We start from the raw sequence: 20,077 nt of genomic DNA, 5'->3' as shown, positions 1-20,077 counted from the left end.
CATTGCTCACACGTAATTGCACGTGGGTGAGCTGCCTGCACTTCTCTGATCTGTGAGCACCTGGGCCTGCTCCCAGGGGAGGGGTTTCCAGCCTCTGTTCAGTATTTACACTCGTTTGCGGAGGCTCGTCCTTTCATTGGTGGTTCACACAAAGAACGGGAGGGTGAAATGCAATGAATTAAGGGAGTTAGAGTTCTGCAGCCCAGCGGATCTTAGCCTGTCGTCGAGGTGGACACCCTCCAGGCCATCACGGCTGTTGCTTGTTTCACAGACGAGGAAACCGAGAACTGAGGCCTGGATGGGACAAGGGATGCAGAGCTCGCTGGCACAGGTGCCCAGGGCCCATCCCAGGCCTCGGCTGCTCTTCCCTCGCTCCTGCAGAGGCCCAGCTCCAGTCGGGAGCCAGACTTTGGGTCTGGGGTCACACATCCGCGCCAATTTTGCACTTGTCATAATATTTATGCAAGAATTAGTGGTAAGAGGAGGTCATTTTTGGAAAATTAGTTTATTTGCCTCTGCAAGAGCTTTATGAATCTGATTTGCTAATATTTAGCAAAGCAGTATTCAATAGATGTTTTTGAAAGTGTTTAACAGGCAATTAACTAGTGACATCTGAGAAACAGAGCAGGAAACTGATCAACAGACAGCTTTCCTCTGTCAACCACACTGCTGAAAGCTCTCTGTGATTATTAAGAATGTGAGACTTTGCATTTACTTGCAGGATGAGTACTTCTCCTGAGGGTCTTGTTAGCAGATTTTGCCTTGAAGGTCTGAAGATCTGCATTTCCAGCAGCCCCCAGGGCACCTGGTGATACTGACCCGTGACAAACACCAAGCAGCAAGCAGCAAGAGACCTTAAGATCACTGGGGCAGAATGCAGTTCTGTACTCCTAGCACGTGAGCGTGCCCCTGCCCCACCCTGCAGGGACCCTGTGGGCGGAGTGCTCCCGCCCCCTGACCTGAGGCAGCCTGCACACACCTGACACTGATGTGCCCTCAGCCTCTTCCAGCCTTGCTCTTTCCTTGTGGAAGGCATTTCTCCCCAGATTTGATTATCAGGAGCTTTGGAAGCATATTTCTTGGAACAACCTTATGCATGCTAGGTCACTTCAGTCTTAGCAACCCTTTGTGACCCGAGGGACTGTGGCCTACCAGGCTTTTCAGTCCATGGGATTCTCCAGACAAGAATACTGGAGTGGGTTGCCATGCCCTCCTCCAGGGGATCTTTCTGACCCAGGGATCGAACCCGTGTCTCCTGTGGCTCCTGCATTGCAGGCGGAGTCTTGGCCACTGAGCCACCAGGGACGCCTGTACCAACCCTACCCCTGTTGAGAAAAACTCCCCAAACTGTACTCTCTCTTAGCCTTTCCTGGGCTCCGAGAACACCTCCCTGATCACGTGGTCTCAGTATGGATGATTCATCTTTCACCCTTTTGTTTTACATTTTATGACTCTCTCCATCTTCCCACCTGTTTTTCCAAACTGAATATTCTCTCACTGTCTTTCTCTTTTAAATATAATTCCCAGATTCTTTATCTTTTTTAATTTATTTATTTATTTTAATTGGAGGCTAATTACAGTATTGTGATGGTTTTTGCCATACTTGGAGGCTAATTACAGTATTGTGATGCTTTTTGCCATACTCCGACATGACTCAGCCACAGGTGTGCATGTGACCCCCGCATTCTGAGCCCCCCTCCGCTTTATCTTTCTAAACTGTATTTGACCGCCTAACCTGTTTCCCCATATCCACACCAGGCTGCTTTTCCACTGTCTCTAACCCCAGCCCGTCCAGCTCATGACCCAGGGGACAAAAGACTTGTCCACCCCACCCCCCACCTCAGTAGAAACAGTCCTGACATCAAAAGCTTGAAGGTTCAAGGACCTTGTGGCTCAGGCTGAACCTAAGAGCTGTGACTAGGGGCAGGTGGGGCCTGGGATGAGGAAGCTGACGGTCACCGCCACGGCCGCATCCAGCTCCCAGCCGAGGAGCGGCACTCAACTGTTCACGGGTCATTGGCTGGGAAAACTGTTGTGGCCTGAGATTCACAAAGAATATGTCCATCTTAAAGCCAGTTCTGAGGGTCTTATTTGACTAAGTGATGTAATTTTAAGATAACCTTAGCCAGACTTGTATCTCATTGCTCCCAAGTGAGAGGAGACGGTGGTAAAAACTCCGGGCTCTTTCCTATTAGTGAGGTCCTCGCTGTTCTGCCTTTATTTTTAGAAATACATGTTCTTCCAAAGGCATCTAACCATTACTGGAGCTTAGAGACCTTCTAAGTTGAAAAATACATGCAGCATCTCTCCTAGTGGACTTGAAGGTAGCAGCCATATCATGAACAGGATAGATTTTACCCTGAGAAGCCGTGCTCCACGCTGGTCTGTTGTCTGGCAAGCAGGTGAATCCTAAGAGAAGAATCCCGAATCAGTTGAGATCAGTGCAGATTTGGAACTCTGAGCTGAGCACACTCAGTTCACTTAAGAGAGCTATTTATTGACCTGAAGACTCGTAATGCACGTATTGATCTAGTCTTCCCTTGGGTTTCCTAAGTATTGCTCCTCTCCCAATGCTGAGTGTACAGTCTTTAGCCGTTCTGGCAGCCGAACGTGAGTAGGACCCTTGACTATATTTTCTGTGTGATCTGCTCTTTTGCTTTCTAAGGAAAGACTGAACACACCACCAGACTCAGTCCTTGGCTCTCGGTAGACCAGCACTAACCATGTTCCCTTCGCCCGCCCTTTAATCCAGCATCCATGTGATGGGGGTCCTGTCCCTTCATTCTTCATCCGAAAAATATTTCACCTGCATCTGTTCCTCAGGAGATAAGAACCAGCCCTCATGCTGGCTGGAAAGCCTCATGTTGGCCATTCAGGCAGTATTTCCTCAGTACCTGCTCTCAGATGTGAAAACGGGTTTGGGGAGCAGCAGGTTGGGGGTGGAGTGACATGGAGGAGTGCCTTTAAAGTCAAGCTCAAGGTGAATGGAAGAGGAGAGTGAGGCTTCAGAGAAGGGAGAGAGCGCAGAGGCTGTATACCTCAGTAGCAGTGCCTCAAGGGACACGTGGCTCCAGGGACGCCAGCAGTCCTCCCGGAGCACCAGCAAGCTCAGAGGCACTGGGGGCCGGGGCTCCAAGTCCAGGGATGCCGTGAGCAGGCCTGTCTGGAACAGAAGACCAGGACGTGCCGTGCAGAACCGGGTGGTTTCTGGGGACTTTTAGTCATGGGGCCTCATCTCTGAGTGACAGTGACAAGAGTAAGATAAGCAGGACAGGGTCCAGCGAGCGGGTCCTTGCAGAGGGGAGGCCTGACGCTTGAATGGGTTATATTGATATACTGTTATACTGAAGAGATTTCTGTGGAACTTCCACAGAAGTGGTTAGTTTTATGAGGTTTTTTTCCCCTTTTCAGTGTCCCAACATCTGTAATGGGTAATGCTTAAATATAAGGAGATTATAAAGAACATAATCTTCCTTCTTCACAGAGACAAAAGGAAAGAGCCTTTATATCATCATTTATTCTGCCTCTTACTAGAAGGGAAAATGTGCATTACATTGAAAATTTTAAACAGTTCACATTTCTCCCTTTAATATTACCGAGGTATGAAAAGATACTATGTTTTTCCTTTTTTAGACACAGATTCGACTTACTTAAAGTAATGCATTAGTGACTGAGAAGTTGTATATTAGTAAAACTGTTGTGAACACTGCCTTGAATCACTGTGTGGTGGAACTGGCTAGGCAAAGACTTTATGCGGTCAGTAGTTTGTGAGTTAAATAAAAATGTTTGCATTCAGGGTATTTAGCAGCCTCTGAAGGTAATCTGTTTGGACCTGGATTTCTAAACCCTAAATTGCTTATGTGCATTTAGGCAGTTCGGTTGATTAGAGCTGAGGTAAGCCTTAAAATGATGGAGAAGGAAATGGCAACCTGCTCCAGTATTCTTGCTGAGATCGTCCATGGACAGAGGAGCTTGATGGGCTACAGTCTGTGGGGTCTCAAAGAGTTGGCCATGACTGAGCTGCTGAGCAAGCAGCCTGAAAGTGCCCGTTTTATGTCTCTGTCGGCTTTCAGGGGACAAGATCTTGGTTTTCGTCAGCTTGAAAAAGGTGAACTCTGACTGAGTCCAGGAAGCCGGGCGGGAGGCCATGCAGAGGTCCCGAGCTCATGGAGCTCCGGCTCCTCTCCTCCGGGTGTGCCCCGGCCGCGGCCCCTTCCGCGAGAGGGGCTGGGCAGTCTACCTGGGGACGGGCGGTCTGGCTGCTGGACGAAGCCGCGGGCGTCCCACCCAGTTCTCACTCACCCGCATCCGTGCGGGTGACCTGTGTAAGTGGGGTCTTGACAGACGTCCTCACGGCGGGAGGACAGCAGGAGGGGCAGGAGGGAGCACCTCCAGGGGCCCGAGGGCAGCACGCCTGCACCGTAGCTCTGACCCAGCCCTCCGCAGCTGGCGCGCATCCCCCTCGCTTTCAGCCGCAGACTTGTCCATTAGCTTCTGGTCCATTAACCCCCAAGACAATAGACACACCAGGAAGCTATTTATGAATATTTCTTAGAGCAGCCCAGAGGCAGGCAGTGCGAACAGGTGCTGTTGCCGCGGCCCTGGGATCGTCGTCCGCGGGCTCATGAAGGGACCCACCGGGCTCCTGATGCCTTCCAGGGGCACGCGGGCAGGGTAGGCCCCAGAGGCCCAGAGTCAGTCCCCGGGGCACCTCCCAGAGGCTCCTGCAGCTTCCCTCACGGCGCGGGCCACGGCAGTAACAGGACCTTCGGGGCAGGGCACGTGGCAGCGTCCGGTCAGGGGCTGGTGGGGGGCCACCAGCGCGCCAGCCCGAGACTCCAGAGACGGCGGCCGTGAGGTCGGGGCTGCGGCTGCCGCGCTGTCAGCGGAGGAGAACACGGGAAGGAAGAGGCCTGGAGGAGCCGGGGGCCTTCCCACAGAGGCCTATGGACCAGAGGCTTCTGCTCCTCCGGCTCCTTACCCGCTGCTGCCCTCTGCTTTCCCGCCAGCATGCACACTAATGTCCTGGGGCTCATGGGAGTCTGCCAGCGGGGCAGGGAGTCCTGGGGTCCCGGGGGCGGCGCGTCCCGAGGGCTCCTTGTCCATGGGGTCTTCGTCCCACGTGACCAGCAGGACGTGGTGAGACCTCAGCTCTGAGTGGGAGAGTCGGTCTACACACTCAGACTCAGATGTGCGAAACTCTTGCTCCGAAGGTCCATTCCCACCAATGGCAGCCCGAGGCCTAACCCTGCAGGTTAAAGGCAGACTTGCTTCCTTACTGGTCATCCCTCTCGTCCGGACCGAGGCCCACAGCTAGTTTCTCCACCCTGTCTCCTCTCCCCGCCCGGGTGGGTCAGGACTCTGGGGCCTCCCATGTCTCTGTTGTCTGAGGAAGGGCCTCTGAGTGTCCTCTGGTCCCTGCTCACCTCTGCGGATGGGTCTGTCCCCGCCAGAGCCTCTGACTGCCCTGTCGGCCTGAAGCCTCGGCCCTGAAGGCCTTCGGTCCTCAGTGCTTCGGCCATGGGTCCCAGCACATTGAAGGCAGGAACAGGCAGTGTGGCCGAGCCTTTGGCTTCAGACAGTGCTCCCAGCAGACTGTCCAGAAGGCAGCAGGAGGTCACGGTCCCGGGGGCAAGCAGGATGCACACAGCGCTTGCTCTCCACAGTCACCTCTCTTCCTGGCTCCCGGAGCTAGATGTGGGCTCCATGGGCCTCCCTCTGCTAGTTCCTCAGAAATGAGAGGCCTGGGCTTCCTGCCACGGCCCTGGCGCTCCCACACCCACTGGTCAGGCTCCCTCTCGGCCCCAGGAGCTCCCCACCGCCCCCATCTCCATGGCGGGAGCAGAGCCCTGCGCCCTCGCAGCTCAGCGGGCCAAACATCCACCCTTCCAAAGTGCCTAGGCAGCCCTCCGCCTCCCAGCTCAGTCCTAAAAGCCAAGGCAGAGTCGTCAACACAAAGGCAACCTTTTCAGTCCTCCTAAAGACCTGCAGAACTGTCTCCTCAATTTTCTGCATTTGGTTGTCATTAGTGTCTTGTTGAGTGGATTTTGTGTGTGTGTGTTTTTATTGAGAGAGAACAAACTGTTACAGCCTTTTAAGGAAACCAAAAACATTCCCTCTCTAATTATATCTATTATCCCATTCCCATTCATCTTGCTTTCTTGTTTTGAAGCGGCCCTTTCTAAAGCCATAAACTCCAGTCACATTCTGAATAAATTCAGGCTGCTGTTTTTCTGCTGTTGTCTATAAGAGGATTTGTCAGCATGGTCTGTAGATTTATTCTTGGTGAAGATTCTAATAAACTGTCAGACTGGACTTATGTTGATGGGACTTAGTCTTTGCCTTGCCCCTTGCTGGAAATACTTTGTGGAAGAAAAGCTATGAAAAACCTAGATCACATATTTAAAAGTAGAGACATTACTTTGTCAACAAAGGTCCATCTAGTCAAGGCTTTGGTTTTTCCAGTAGTCATGTATGGATGTGAGAGTTGGATTTTAAAGAAAGCTGAGAGCTGAGAAAATTGCTACTTTTGAACTGTGGTGTTGGAGAAGACTCTTGAGAGTCCCTTGGACTGCAAGGAGATCCAACCAGTCCATCCTAAAGGAGATCAGTCCTGTGTGTTCATTGGAAGGACTGATGCTGAAGCTGAAACTGCAATACTTTGGCCACCTGATTCGAAGAGCTGAGTCATTGGAAAAGACCCTGATGCTGGGAAAGATTGAAGGCGGGAGGAGAAGGGGACGACAGAGGATGAGATGGTTGGATGGCATCACCGACTCCATGGACATGAGTTTGGGTGGACTCTGGGAGTTGGTGATGGACAGGGAGGCCTGGTGTGCTACGGTTCATGGGGTCGCTAAGAATCAGATGCTACTTAGCAACTGAACAGCAACAAGGATCTCAGTATTTCGAAATGCAGGTTCCAAGGGCGTTTTTCCATGTTTGTTCAGTTACTCACTCAGTCACTACTCACCGTGCCCCTGAAGTGTGCCAGCTATCCTGCTGAGGGCTGGATGTAGCCCTGAGCCAGACCCTGCTGGGGGTGACGGCCAACCGATAAGCCAGCAGAGGCCTGTGCTAGCAACACGTGTGACAGCGCTTTCGTCAGCACCATGGAAGAGCTGACGGCAGGAGCCCCGAGGGTGGCCTGGGCACGCGGTCTGGGTGGGCAGGAAGGCTGCTCCCAGGAGGATGCAGGAGCACCGAGGACGGAGCCCCCAGGCCTGAGCAGGCTGAGTGCTGCCCCCACTCTCCTCCCGCAGGCACCGAGCGCGCCAGGGGCAGCCTGGGCACCAGAGGCCGTGGGGCCAGGCCCGGAGCGGAGCCTCGGACAGCGTGACCCAGTGCAGGCCCAGTGCAGGGCCGGGTTCATGCGCTGAGTCACTGGGCTCCTGGTACGGCCCCAGGAGGAGGGGGAGCAGCTTTAGTGGAGGGTGAGCCCCTTCCTGCATGGGTTCTTGGTTCTCTGACCGTGCCTTTGTAAAAATGTGTTTTAATTGCTGCCCTCACAACCAAGAGTCTCCAAAGGAGTCCTGCGGGGTGGGAGCACTTTCACTCATGCACACCCCTCTTTAAGAACCCCCTCCTCAGGAGCACAGGTCTGGCAGCACCAGGGGCTCAGGTATGCCGTGCGGACAGCCACAGCCCTCACTCGCTGAAGCTCTCGGTGAGCAGCTCAGCATGACGCCGGTGGTCAGAGCTGGCTCGGCAGGTCTTCAGGTCAAGTCTGCAAGAGGCCTGGCCTCCTGAGAGACACAGAGAGACAGCTCCTGTGAAGACCCTGGGTTGAGTCTCGCTGACTCCACAGGCATCACTATCAGGCAACAACCACAGTGCCATGAGTTTGTCCTTTTATTTTTACTATCATGTTGAATTGACAACGTCCTTTACCATTTATATTTTTTAAAGTTTTTAAAGTAGTTGTTGTTCAGTTGCTCAGTCGTGTCCGACTCTTTGCAACCCCACAGACTGCAGCACACCAGGCCTCCCTGTCCATCACCAACTCCCGGAGTTTACTCAAACTCATGTCCATAGAGTTGGTGATGCTATCCAACCATCTCTTCCTCTGTCATCCTCTTCTCCTGCCTTCAATCTTTCCCAGCATCAGGGTCTTTTCCAATAAGTCAGCTCTTCGCATCAGGTGGTCAAAGTATTGAAGTTTCAGCTTCAACATCAGTCCTTCCAATGAACACCCAGGACTGATCTCCTTTATAGGATGGACTGGTTAGATCTCCTTGCAGTCCAAGGGACTCTCAAGAGTCTTCTCCAACACCACAGTTTAAAAGCATCAATTCTTCGGCGCTCAGCTTTCTTTATAGTGCAACTCTCACATCCATACATGACCACTGGAAAAACCATATGAACTCTTGGTCAGCAAAGTAATGTCTCTGCTTTTTAATATGCTAAGTTTGTCACAACTTTTCTTCCAAGGAGCAAGCGTCTTTTAATTTCATGGCTGTAGTCAGTGTCTGCAATGATTTTGCAGCCCCCCAAAATTAAACCTGCCACTGTTTCCACTGTTTTTAGATAGTTTCTTTAATTTCCATCCCCAGGAGGACCTGGTCTTTAGCCAGAGGGAGTGAATTAACAGCACTGAATTCTGCTAGGAAGCCTAGCAGAAACGTTAGGTGAATGCTCCATGCTGTTCATCCTGTCTTAGGTCAGCAAGGGTTGCTCTGGGCCCTCTGCAGAAGTAAGACACTTCTGTCATTGTGAGAACACATTCATGGCATGTTGGTGGGAGGCTGTGTGTCCCAGGCTCTGTGCCCCCTCTCCTGTACTCGGCCCCTGCCCCGTCTCTGGTTGGGCAGAGCATCCTTGGTAGAAAGAGTTGCTGTGAAATGTGGCAGAGGAATTCCCCGACTGGTCTGAAGTGATGCTGCAGCAGCAGATAAATTATACTCAGGGCATTAGTTATAAAATGTCATTCTTTTATTTTTCAGTAAATATTCAAGATGTGATATTACAAGAAAATTTGGAGAAAGAGGATCAGATTCTGGTTTCCCTGGCCGGACTGAAGCAGGTATGTCCGTTCACCTGACCTGGGGGCACCCAGGCCAGCCTGTTAGTGCCTGTCGTGGGGGGGGGTGGGGGAGGCACCGACGTCCCCCTGCATTTCCTTCCACACGGACCCCTCCTGAGTGACCCCGGCTCCTCCCAGCAGTCATGTCAAGCAACTGGGCGGGTCTTCATTTCCCCCCACCCCGACCTCTCGCCCCTTTCTCTCTGCATCCTGCTGTCTGCTCCTCTCTGACGCTGCTGCGGGGGGTTTGCCCCGCTCAAGTCCAGTCATGCCCCTGTAGACATGTGGACATCCTGGGAGCACGAGGCACAAATGATCTCCCCCTCTGAGCAGCTGGGGCCCCTCGAGGGACGCACTTGGTGGACAAACGGCTCAGGAAGGTCTTTGAAGGGGTGCAGGGCCCTCGCCGTCAGCCAGTCTGAGGCCTGCAGCCAGGGCCCCCGGAGCCGAGGGCGCTCCCTGGGCCAGGGGTGGACGGGGTGTCTCCGCTCCAAGAGGAAGCGGAGACTGCCCCACACCTGTCCCGGCAAGGGCCTGTCCGTGCAGGCAGGGACCGCTCAGTGTCACCCCTAAGGTCAAGCTGGGTCTTTCTGTTCTTTCTTTCTTACGGTCATGTACTCATCCCCACACCAGAGAAGAAGGGTCAGGGGACCTCCCTGGCGGCCTGGCGGTTCGGACTCCATGCCTCCACTGCAGGGGCCACAGGTTCAGTCCCTGGTCGGGGAACTGAGACCCCGCGAGCCTCGAGGCACAGCAAAAAAAACAAGAGTGGTCAGTGACGAGTCGGGGTCAGAGGTACCCAAGGTTTAGGTGACGTTTAGAGGCAGACTGGTTTGTCTTTCTCATGGATCGTCTTCTTTGAAATCAGATCAAAGACATCCTGAAGGGCTCCCTGCGTTTCAACCAGAGCCAGCTGGAGGCCGAGGACAACGAGCAGATCAGCATCGCAGACGACCACTACTGCTCCAGTGGCGCCGCCCAGCAGGTACGACTGGCTCCCTGAGGGCGCGCTCAGCCTGCGAGGGGTGAGAGCAACCCCCCACCCCTCAGTGAGGGCTGTGACCTCGGGGTGGCTGAGCCGCGGCGCTGCGCACAGCAGTGAGGGGCGTGGGCTCCGGGCGAGCCCTTCGCGGTGGACCGGTGGCTCCTGGAGGTGGGCAGCGCACTGCCTGCACGTCTGCACGCAGCAGCTTCCGCCGGGACTTGCTGCCGGTCAGTTAGGAAACCCCGGAAAGCCGGCTCTCTGCCCTCGCCCCCCTTGAGCAGGTGGAGTGCCGACCCTGCTTCCCCGATGCCGTCTCGAGTGGACTTCACTTGGCCGGGACCTTTTTGGCCTTCAGGGGCTAGGACTTCTCAGTGTCCATCCTGTAAGCCACCTGGGTCAGGGAATGTTTCCTGTGAAGGCCCAGAGAGTGAATATTTTAGCAAAATCTCATCTAAGTTACTTTCTCAAAAAGTAGCATCCAGATGCTTACAAATTGTATATTTTTTATGATTTTAAGGAAGCAGAACGCCATTTTCAAATCGGGCTCTTTCAGCTTTAAGAGTGCTCTTGCAGCAGAGAACCCTGTGACTTCCCTTCTGGCAGCTCCGCGCTCTTTTGCAGAGCCCCTTCCCGGTGGTCCATGTGTCTGTCCCCCCCACTGCCCTGGGAGACCCCAGGGCTCCGCTGGGATGAGCGGGCGGCAGTGACGCGACTCCAGGCGGGTCAGCCTGTGCCCGGAAGTCTGTGCGACGGGCGCACAGGAGTGGTGCGGAGGGGAGGCCGGCCGGGGTTGGGGCAGGCTGGCCAGACCCAGATCCCTCATAGGAGCCCCCGAGCCCGCGGGAGAAGCCGGGCCCCGCCCAGCGCCCCCTCACCGCACCCCTCCGGCCTTGACCTCTTTGCAGGCCCCTCCAGCAGCCCCGGGGCGCCGGGAGCGGCCAGGCGCGGATGACTTCGTCCTGGTCTCCAGGGACGGCGAGGAGCGTGGCGCCGGGCCCAACCCAGCGGGCCAGGCCCAGCCGCTGCGGCCGCTCCGGGGCACCGCCCGGCCGGCGCTCGTGTTCTCCGACCCTCTGACCGGCCCGGCCTCCGCCTCCTCCAGCAACCCCAGCTCCAGCCCCGACGATGACAGCAGCAGCCATAGCAAGGACTCGGGCTTCACCATCGTGAGCCCCTTGGACCTCTGATGGCCGCCCGCTGCCCCGGGACACGCCCCCGGGAGAAACCCCTGCCCGCGCACCCGGCCGTGTGCAGCCCTCCGGGCCTGCGAGGAGAGATGGGGCCGCGGGCAGGGAGGGGGCCTGACCAGCTCCGAGATGCAGCCACTTCCCCGCAGCCCCCACCCCGTGGGGCCCTCAGCATCCCTCAGCTTCGTAAGCCCGCCGGAAGCTCCCACCTTTCCTCCGCACTCACAGGCCATCTGGGGAGGGGGAGCGGGCCTCTAGCCTCCCCTCGGGGCGCCAGCCAGGAGAACTGGGGAGAACTGGGCCTCCAGAAGTCTGCGTCTCAGGCCCGCTCATCCCCTGGGGAGCCACCCGCGCAGCCCGGCGCCCTGGACCGACCAGAACCAGCGGCCCGGGCTGGGAGGATCAAGGCTGCAGCTCAGAAGGCAGGCGCAGGGGCAGCAGGGCTCCCAGAGCACACGGACCCGGCTGTGAGCGCCCCTCCTCAGCGTCTTCACCTTCAGAATCTGAGGGTCCGAAAAGAAGGCCCTGAGCTCCGAGCCAGCCTTGCTGTGCGCCCCGCTGGCGCTCCAGTGGGGCCTCAAGGAGCAGGAACTGCTCCCTGGAAGCCCCCGCTTTCTCCTGTTGCTTGGCTCGTCCCTTTGAAGAGAAGGTCAGAAGAGGGTTGACTTTCAGTGTGGCAATCTGGACTGACCGTCAGCTGGGTCACTCCCCCGACAGACTCTGTGAGCTCAGGCAGCACACTTTATCGCTCTTGTTCGCAGCCTCTGCATCTGGGAAAGGACGTGTCAGATGGAATGATCCCGGAGACCTGTTGGGCTCTCAAGTCTGCTGATGCTAAAAGCCTGTGTGAACCACAGAAATGACATGTGCCTTGCTCTCAGTTATATAAGCCACATGCTAGCTAATACCGTCTGTTACTATAAATGTAGCGGTTTCTTAATATTTTGTCTTTTTTTTATGATTTCTGGATTTTCACTGAATATTGCTATTTACTGGCCAGATAAGTTCAAGGATTGCTAACAGTAATCTAAGTTACACATTATTTTATTTCTCAGTCTACAAATCTTTTAATTTTTTTACTATTTTCTATTCGTTTTGTTTTGGTTTTTTTCCATGTAAGTTCATTTCAGAACTAAGAGTCTCAGCTACTGGCTGACTGCTCCCTGGTGTGAGCAGGAAACTGCACTATTATTATTCAAGTAACAGGTTTAATTTTCTAACTGGAATGATACCGAGTGAAGACCAGTGGAGACGCACACCTTAATTTGAGCACACTATCAACAGAAAAATGATAAGAACAGGGCCAAGGACTTACTCTGTCAAAGGCCATTTCAGGGTCTGGGCAGAAATAAATTCAGTGTATCAGCCTGAGCAGATGCCGTGAGGAAACAGTGAGGCACCGCAGTGCAGATTCCACATATAGTTATCCAGCTCACTCTCCCGAGTGGCTGAAAAGAAAACGGACAAATCAAAAAGCAGCTATTGAGGATTTAGAAACCTTTTACCCTTCCAAACTTTGCGAGGAGTTTGGTTTGAGAGAATTAGTCATTAGTCTGCGGTGTCCAGTTGCTTTTCCAAAATAGTGTGGCGTCTCACTGATTTGGAAAATAAAGTCTGGTGTTACAACTCAGCTGGCCGGAGGGACATGGCACCTGCTCCAGCCGCTCCACGTGCCCCTGGCTCGCAGTCTGCACGGGGTCCAGGCTCAGCCCACAGCAGAACGGAGAGGCTGAGAAGGGGGCGAGGTGTTGGCTTTACAGATAGTGGCCGCCGTGTAAAGTCGGGGCCACTGTATGTACCGAAAGTAAATGTCAAATCAGACACGCTTCTGACAAAGCTGTTTACCAAGTCGATGGCCACTCTTGGTAGAACACCTTGAACTGGAAATTTTAAAAGTGAAACTTTCATTAAATGCACATACTGCTGTTGAAGAAATATCATAAAACATCTTTTTAATGTGACCACTACTTCATAAAGAGAAAAGCTATGTGCAGTGTGTTGCTTCTGCATCGGTGGCCGTCACGTTGCCTGCGTACCCAGCAGGGGTCTCCAGCCAGGAGCGGCCGTCCTACCGCAGCACCCTTGAACACAGTGGCTCTGCACGTTCGGGGGTCGGGCTACTTACATTCTCCTCAGTAAGCGTGGCTCTCAGCAGGCGTGCTACCAGAATCATCCAGAACCCAGAGGCCCCAGCATCATACCTAAGTAAAACTTGTTGTAGGACTCATTTTTTTTTTCTCCCCAATAAATACTGATTAGACCATACAGTCCATTTGCATCTTAAGACATTGTTTTCTGTTAGGAAAGTGTCTGCTTCTCAATAGAACTAGAGTGGCTAGTCCGTTGTTCACACTGGAACTGAATTATGACATCTTTGTATACAAATACAGCATATTTGGGCCAGGAAAAGAATTTCTTGTTAAAGAGTTTATTTGCCTCCATAAGCAGGGTTGCTACATACATTCACAGTTTTAAGACTGCAATTAGCTATTCCAGTTGTGCTTTAAAATCCCCAATATTATTTTCATTAGTGAGTGCAAAGCGAATGTCCCATCCGGCTGACAGTTGGTCCTCGAGTTGCAGACTCTGTGCTCCTCTCCAGAAAGTCCCCTCATTCCCCAGTCTCGTCGTTTGCCTTCTCAGGTATGACCTCGAGGCTCCGCCGCGGCTTCTGGACGTCGGCGTTTTCTGTGCCCGGTTTGTTGAGTCCACAGGAGACGGCCGCGTAGTGGATCTGTTTCAGGTTCTCCACGGTCTCGTTCTTGGCGTATTTCAAGAGGTCGGCTTGTCCCTGCAATGAAACACGCAAAGAGACAGTGTGAGCTGAGACGTGACTCGCAGCTACAGTCTGATAGCACAGGGCTTCCATGGAGGCAGAAGCATTGTGATGCCTCAAGAGGGCATATTTATTTCTGATAGCACTGAATCCAAATAGGTCAGTTTTAACAACAACAAAGTTTGTTTCCCGAGTTCTCGACACCAGACTTCGAAGAGTGTGCAGGCTTTCCAGTCCTTTCCATCTTCTGGGGTATTTTATTTTTATACACATGGAACCAAGCAGATTATATTTTCCTTCAGTTTCCTTTTTGTTTTGTTTTTTTTTTCACCAAAAATCATGTCTTGGCGCTCTTTCTACGTCAGTATATATAGATCTACCATAGGATGACAGAGTGTTTAAAAACAAAATTCTCCAGTCTAGGGTAATTAAGGCGGTAATAACACGAGTTCTTTATCTGGTTGAGTCTTACATGTCTCATGTTCAGACAAGTCATCACAACGCTGTCAACAGACCAGACCATCGTGCAGAGGCACCACCAAGGCCGCTGACATGTGACAAACCCGGGCCTGGGGGCCGCTGAGCCTCATCCGCTCACTTCTACTTGGCTCTGTGCACCCGCGGCTGCAGGCCCCCCGGACCTGGCGCTGGGACGTGGCTGAGCAGAAAAGGGCCTGAGGCTGGGCGGGTGCTCACTGCGGTAGCGTTCGGGACGTGGCTGAGCAGAGGAGCAGAGCCCGTCTGGATTTGGCAGTGTTTTCCTTTGAGAAACTCAAACGCTATTTGGTTTCACACATTCTGCTTCCAGTTTTATAACTAATTCCATTTTCTTTGTACCTTGAAAGACTTACAACAACCTTACAGGTCAAATATTTAAGGTTCTCACTTAGAAAATAATCTTTAAAAGATGTAGCTGAAGGCAGGGCTCTTGCTGACCGCTGCTCACCTGGGGTTGGGGCAGAGGCTGGAGCAGCCGGGAAAGGAATGACCCTCAGCAGATGCAAAGCACCAGAGCCAGCAACCGCCCATCGACAGTTGGCCCGTCAACAGACTTACTGTGTGACCACAAAAGACGTCCTTGTTATTAATAAAAACATTTCAAAGCATACCAGTGTTAGGCAGTTTTTTAATCACAATGCATTGTTCTTCCTGAGCTAAAACACCAGGGGTGCTAGTAATTTTGTCAGAACCTTCTTGTCAAACTGTCAGGAAAACGGAGGTGCCCTCCTTCTGAGGTGAGTGACCGGTGTGGCCACGAAGGCTCTCTCACCCTCAGCCACCACCGTGCAGTGACCGCGTGGCTGAGGGCGGAGAGCAGAGACGGCCACCTGCTGTCCCCGGGGCCAGCCAGCACCTTCCTTCAAGTTACACACAGCAGAGGGACGTGAAGGAGGACATTCAGACCTCTCTGGGAGTCTGAAGGAGGCCCCAAGTTATGAGTGCCTGGGGCCCACACGGCCTTCAAGGCTGCTCTGGAGCCAGGCCCCCAGCTGAAGGCACACCTGGTGGTGGGCTCGGGGTGGCCCCTTCCCGCTCAGCCTCCTGTCCACCCAGGGGCAGCAGATTGCAGGTGCCTTCACAGGTGTAACAAGCAGGAGCCTATGGGGCCTTCCCCAGACAAGACTCCCTCCCACCCCATCCGCTGCTTTAGCTCCTCTCTGAAGCACCCAGATAACTGTATCTGATGCACACTTCCTAAATGATATTTCACAAACGTGAAAACCCCCCACCAAATGGAAGATGGTAACTACTTGATGACCTTGAGCACATAGCCCCCAGGCCTCCTGGAGCCTCAGGACTGATAACGTTAACCCCTGTGACACCGCCCCGTTAACCTTACACCATCAGGCAATCAGAATTGTGCACAAACGGTCGCATACCCTGGGACCCCACTCCCTCCCCGGGCCTTTAAAAATGCTTTGCTGAAACCCTTTGGAGGGTTTGGGGACACAACGACCCTTCTTGCATGACCCTACAGTAAACTTTCCTCTGCTCCAAACTCCAGTCCTTGGTACTGTCTGACTTCACTCTGTGTCGGGCACACAGACACGTTTGCTAGCAACTTTGGCAAAAGCCAGCCAGGAGTCTGTGCCTGTGACGGCTGACCCCAGCCAGAGGCAGCCCCTTCCCTGAGTCCCGGCAGCTGCCAGGGCACATTCCACCCCAGGGCTCTCAGAGGCAGTGTCCCTGACAGGCGCAAACCACCCACGGGCAGGAGGCTATTTGGGACCCAGAGACAGGCAGAGCTGTGGTCCAGGTTCAGTGTCCCCTGGGGCGAGTGGCTCCAGCGTGTGCAAGTTAGGCTTGTGTGTGATGTCCCCAGGTATCCTTCCCTGTTGTGTGGGTTTTGCTTGTGGCAGAGCATTGGTTGGAATTTTCCTTTTTGGACAAGGTCATTCAGCTTCATTTCTGATGGGACATCGGTTGGGGTTCTCCCTTTTTGTGGCTAGAGAACTGATCCTGAGAGACTGGTTTGAACTGTTTTTGCTTGATATTTGATAACATCAATCATGAATAATTAGGTATGGATGATCAGAGCTCTGCTCCATCCTACAGTCCCCTGGTGTATTCTTGCAAAACTGAGAAATCTTTAGCTATCCTCCCATAAGTGAAAGAAAATGATGTTTTTATTGAAACATTGTGTGGCCTCAATACTCCCTGAGATCTGGAGAACAGTGGCCCCTAACGGCTCTACGATTATATAAAAATGGGTCTTTTCAAACAAGAAAAATACTGAATGGACAATGTAACTTTACACCTAAAACAACTGGAAAAAGAACAAATAGCCCCCAAAGTTAGTACAAGGAAAGAAATCATAAAGATCAGAGCAGAAATAAATGAAAAAGAAATGAAGGAAACAATAGTAAAGATTAATAAAACTAAAAGCTGGTTCTTTAAGAAGATAAACAAAATTGACAGATTATTGGCCAGACTCATTAAGAAAAAAAGAATCAAACCAACAAAACTAGAAGTGAAAAAGGAGAGGTTACAACAGACAATGAAGAAATTCAAAGAACCATAAGAGACTATTATGAACAACTATATGCAAACAAAATGGACAACCTGGAAGAAATGGACAGATTCTGAGAAAAGTTCAATCTTCCAAGACTGAACTAGGAAGAAATAAAAATTATAAACACTCCAGTTACTAGCACTGAAGTCAAAATTGTGATCAACAATCCCCCAAAAGACAAAAGCCTGGGGCAAGATGACATCACAGGTGAATTCTATCAAACATTTTGAGAAGAACTAATCTCTATCCTTCTAAAACCCTTCCAAAAAATTGCAGAGGAAGGAACACTTCCAAACTCATTCTTTGAGGCCACCATCACCCCGATACCAAAGCCAAAGACAACACAAAAAAAAGAACTACAGACCAATCACTGATGAACATAGATGCAAAAATCATCAATAAAATTCTAGCAAACAATTCAACAACACATTAAAAAGATCATACACCATATCAAGTCAGGTTTGTCTCAGGGATGCAAGGATTCATCAATGTACACAAATCAATCAATGTGAAACACCATATTAACAAATTGAAAGATAAAAACCATATGATAATACAGAAAAGGCTTTTGACAAAATTCAACACCCATTTATGATTTAAAAAAATAAAAACTTCAAAAATGGGCATAGAAGGAACCTACCTCAAAATAATAAAGGCCATATGTGATAAACCCACAGCAAACATTCTCAATGGTGAAAAACTGAAGGCATTCCCTCTAAGATGAGGAACAAAACAAAGGTGCCCATTCTCACCACTATTATTCAACATAATTTTAGAAGTGCTAGCTATGGCAATCAGAGAAAAGAAAGAAAAGGAATCCAGATTGGAAAAGAAGAAATAAAACTCTCACTGCAGACTACATGATAGTATACATAGAAAATCTTAAAAGATACTATCAGAAAATCACTAGAGCTAATCAGTGAATTTAGCAAAGTGGCAGGATACAAAATTAGCACACAGAAATCATTTGCATTCCTATACACTAACAATGAAATATTGGAAGAAGAAATTAAGGAATCAATCCGATTTACCATTGCAACAAAAATAATAAAATACCTAGGCATAAACCTACCTAAGGAGACAAAAGAGCTGTATTCAGAAAACTATAAGACGCTGATGAGATCAAAGACAACATGGAGACATAGTCCATGTTCCTGGGTTGGAAGAATCACGTTGTGAAAATGACTATACTACCAAATGTAACCTTCAGGGTCAATGCAATCCCTATCAAACTACCAATGGCATTTTTCAAAGAACTAGAACAAAAAAATCTCACAGTTCATATAGAAACACAAAAGACCCCCAAATAGCCAAAGCAGTCTTGAGAAAGAAGAATGGAGCTGGAGGAATCCACCTTCCTGACTTCAGATGATACTGCAAAACTACAGTCATCAAGACAGCATGGTACTGGCACTAAAACAGAAATATAGACCAATGGAATAAGACAGAAAGCCCAGAGATAAACCCATGCACCCATGAGTACCTTATTTTTGACAAAGGAGGAAAGAATATGCAATGGGTAGTGCTGGGAAAACTGGACAGCTATGTGTAAAAGAAATTAGAACACTTCCTAACATCATAGACAAAAGTAAACTCAAAATGGATTAAAGCCCTAAATATAAGACTGGAAACTATAAAACTCCTAGAGGAAAACAGACAGAGCACTCTATGACCTGCCTCCTAGAGTAATGGAAATAAAAACAAACAAAAAAAGTGGGACCTAATTAAACTTAAAAGCTTTTGCACAGCAAAGGAAACTATAAACAAAGTGAAAAGATAACCCTCAGAATGGGAAAAAATAATAGCCAATGAAACAATGGACAAAGGATCAATTTCAAAAATACACAAGCAGCTCATACAAATCAATACCAGGAAAACAAACAACCCAATCAAAATATGGGCAAAAGACCTAAACAGACATTTCTCCAAAGAAGACACACAGATAAAAAAAAAAAAAAAGAAGAAGACATATAGATGGCTAACAAACACAAGATAAAATGTGCAACAATCATTCATTATCAGAGAAATGCAAATCAAAACCACAATGAAGTATCACCTCATACTGGTCAGAATGGCCCTCACCAGAAAGTCTACAAACAATAAATGCTGGAGAGGGTGTGGAGAAAAGGAAATTCCCACCACTGTTGGTAGGAATGCAAATTGATACAGCCACTATGGAAGACAGTGTGGAGATTCCTCAAAAAACTAGGAATAAAACCACCATATGACCCAGTAATCCCACTACTAGGCATACACTCTGAGGAAATCAAAACTGAAAAACACACATGTACCCCAATGTTCATTGCACCCCTGTTTACAATCATTAGGACATGGAAGCAACCTAGATTACCATTGACGGATGAATGGATAAAGAAGCTGTGGTACATATACACAATGGGATATTACTTAGCCATAAATGAAATGCATTTGAGTCAGTCCTAATGAGGTAGATGAACCTAGAGTCTATTACACAGAGTGAAGTGAGTCAGAAAGAGAAAAACAATTATCATATACTAGCACATACGTATGGAATCTAGAAGGATGGTACTGATGAACCTATCTGCAGAGCAGCAATGGAGACAGATATTGAGAATGGACTTCGGGGGAAGGAGAGTGGGCTGTATGCAGAGAGTAACACAGGAACTCACATCACCACGTGTAAACTAGACAGCCAGTGTGAATCTGCCATATGACTCAGGGAACGCAGACAGGGCTCGGAAACATCCTGGGGGGGTGGGATGGGGAGGTAGGCGGGAGGGAGGTTCATGTGTCAGGGGACATCACGGGCAAACCTGTGGCTGCTTCATGCTGATGTTTGGTAGAAACCAATGCAATTGTGTAAAGCAATTATCCTTCCCAATTAAAAATAAATTTTAAAAAGTGGGACTTGTGCAATTGCTTTTATCTTGGGTATGTGTGGATGTATGTGAATGAGTGTCTCAGTACCTAAGTCCAAATCTTGTTCTCTCCTCATTTTGCTGAAAGTGACTGTGAATATGAGCAGATGATAGGGAACTGGGGGGAAAAATTCCCAGAAGATGGCTGGGTTCTGTATAAGCAGTTAGAAAAGGAATTTGCATTTCTCTTCCTGTGC

At 50.6% G+C, this 20,077-nt stretch overlaps 2 protein-coding genes across 8 annotated transcripts in view; one reads left to right on the top strand and one right to left on the bottom strand.

Annotated features, from left to right (window-relative positions):
* TBC1D5 (TBC1 domain family member 5) overlaps positions 1 to 11,200 on the top strand; it is a 565,131-nt gene extending 553,931 nt beyond the window's left edge. For all 7 annotated transcript variants that reach the window (XM_065943328.1, XM_065943324.1, XM_065943321.1 and 4 more), the window contains 3 exons: positions 8,943 to 9,022; positions 9,891 to 10,007; positions 10,913 to 11,200. In XM_065943328.1, coding sequence (XP_065799400.1) covers positions 8,943 to 9,022; positions 9,891 to 10,007; positions 10,913 to 11,194 — 479 coding nt within the window. In that variant the 3' untranslated portion in view covers positions 11,195 to 11,200. The remainder of the gene's footprint in view (positions 1 to 8,942; positions 9,023 to 9,890; positions 10,008 to 10,912) is intronic.
* Positions 11,201 to 13,129: 1,929 nt separating this feature from the next.
* The window catches only part of PLCL2 (phospholipase C like 2), a 210,590-nt gene continuing 203,642 nt past the window's right edge, over positions 13,130 to 20,077 (bottom strand). Inside the window, exon 7 of the mRNA XM_065943320.1 lies at positions 13,130 to 13,985. Within this exon, the coding sequence (XP_065799392.1) occupies positions 13,806 to 13,985 (180 nt within the window). The 3' untranslated portion in view covers positions 13,130 to 13,805. The remainder of the gene's footprint in view (positions 13,986 to 20,077) is intronic.

This window comes from Muntiacus reevesi, chromosome 8 (genome assembly GCF_963930625.1).
Source record: "Muntiacus reevesi chromosome 8, mMunRee1.1, whole genome shotgun sequence".
NCBI classification, from domain to species: domain Eukaryota; kingdom Metazoa; phylum Chordata; class Mammalia; order Artiodactyla; family Cervidae; genus Muntiacus; species Muntiacus reevesi.
Note: the sequence above shows the minus strand (reverse complement) of the source record. Positions and strands in the feature narration are given on the sequence as shown.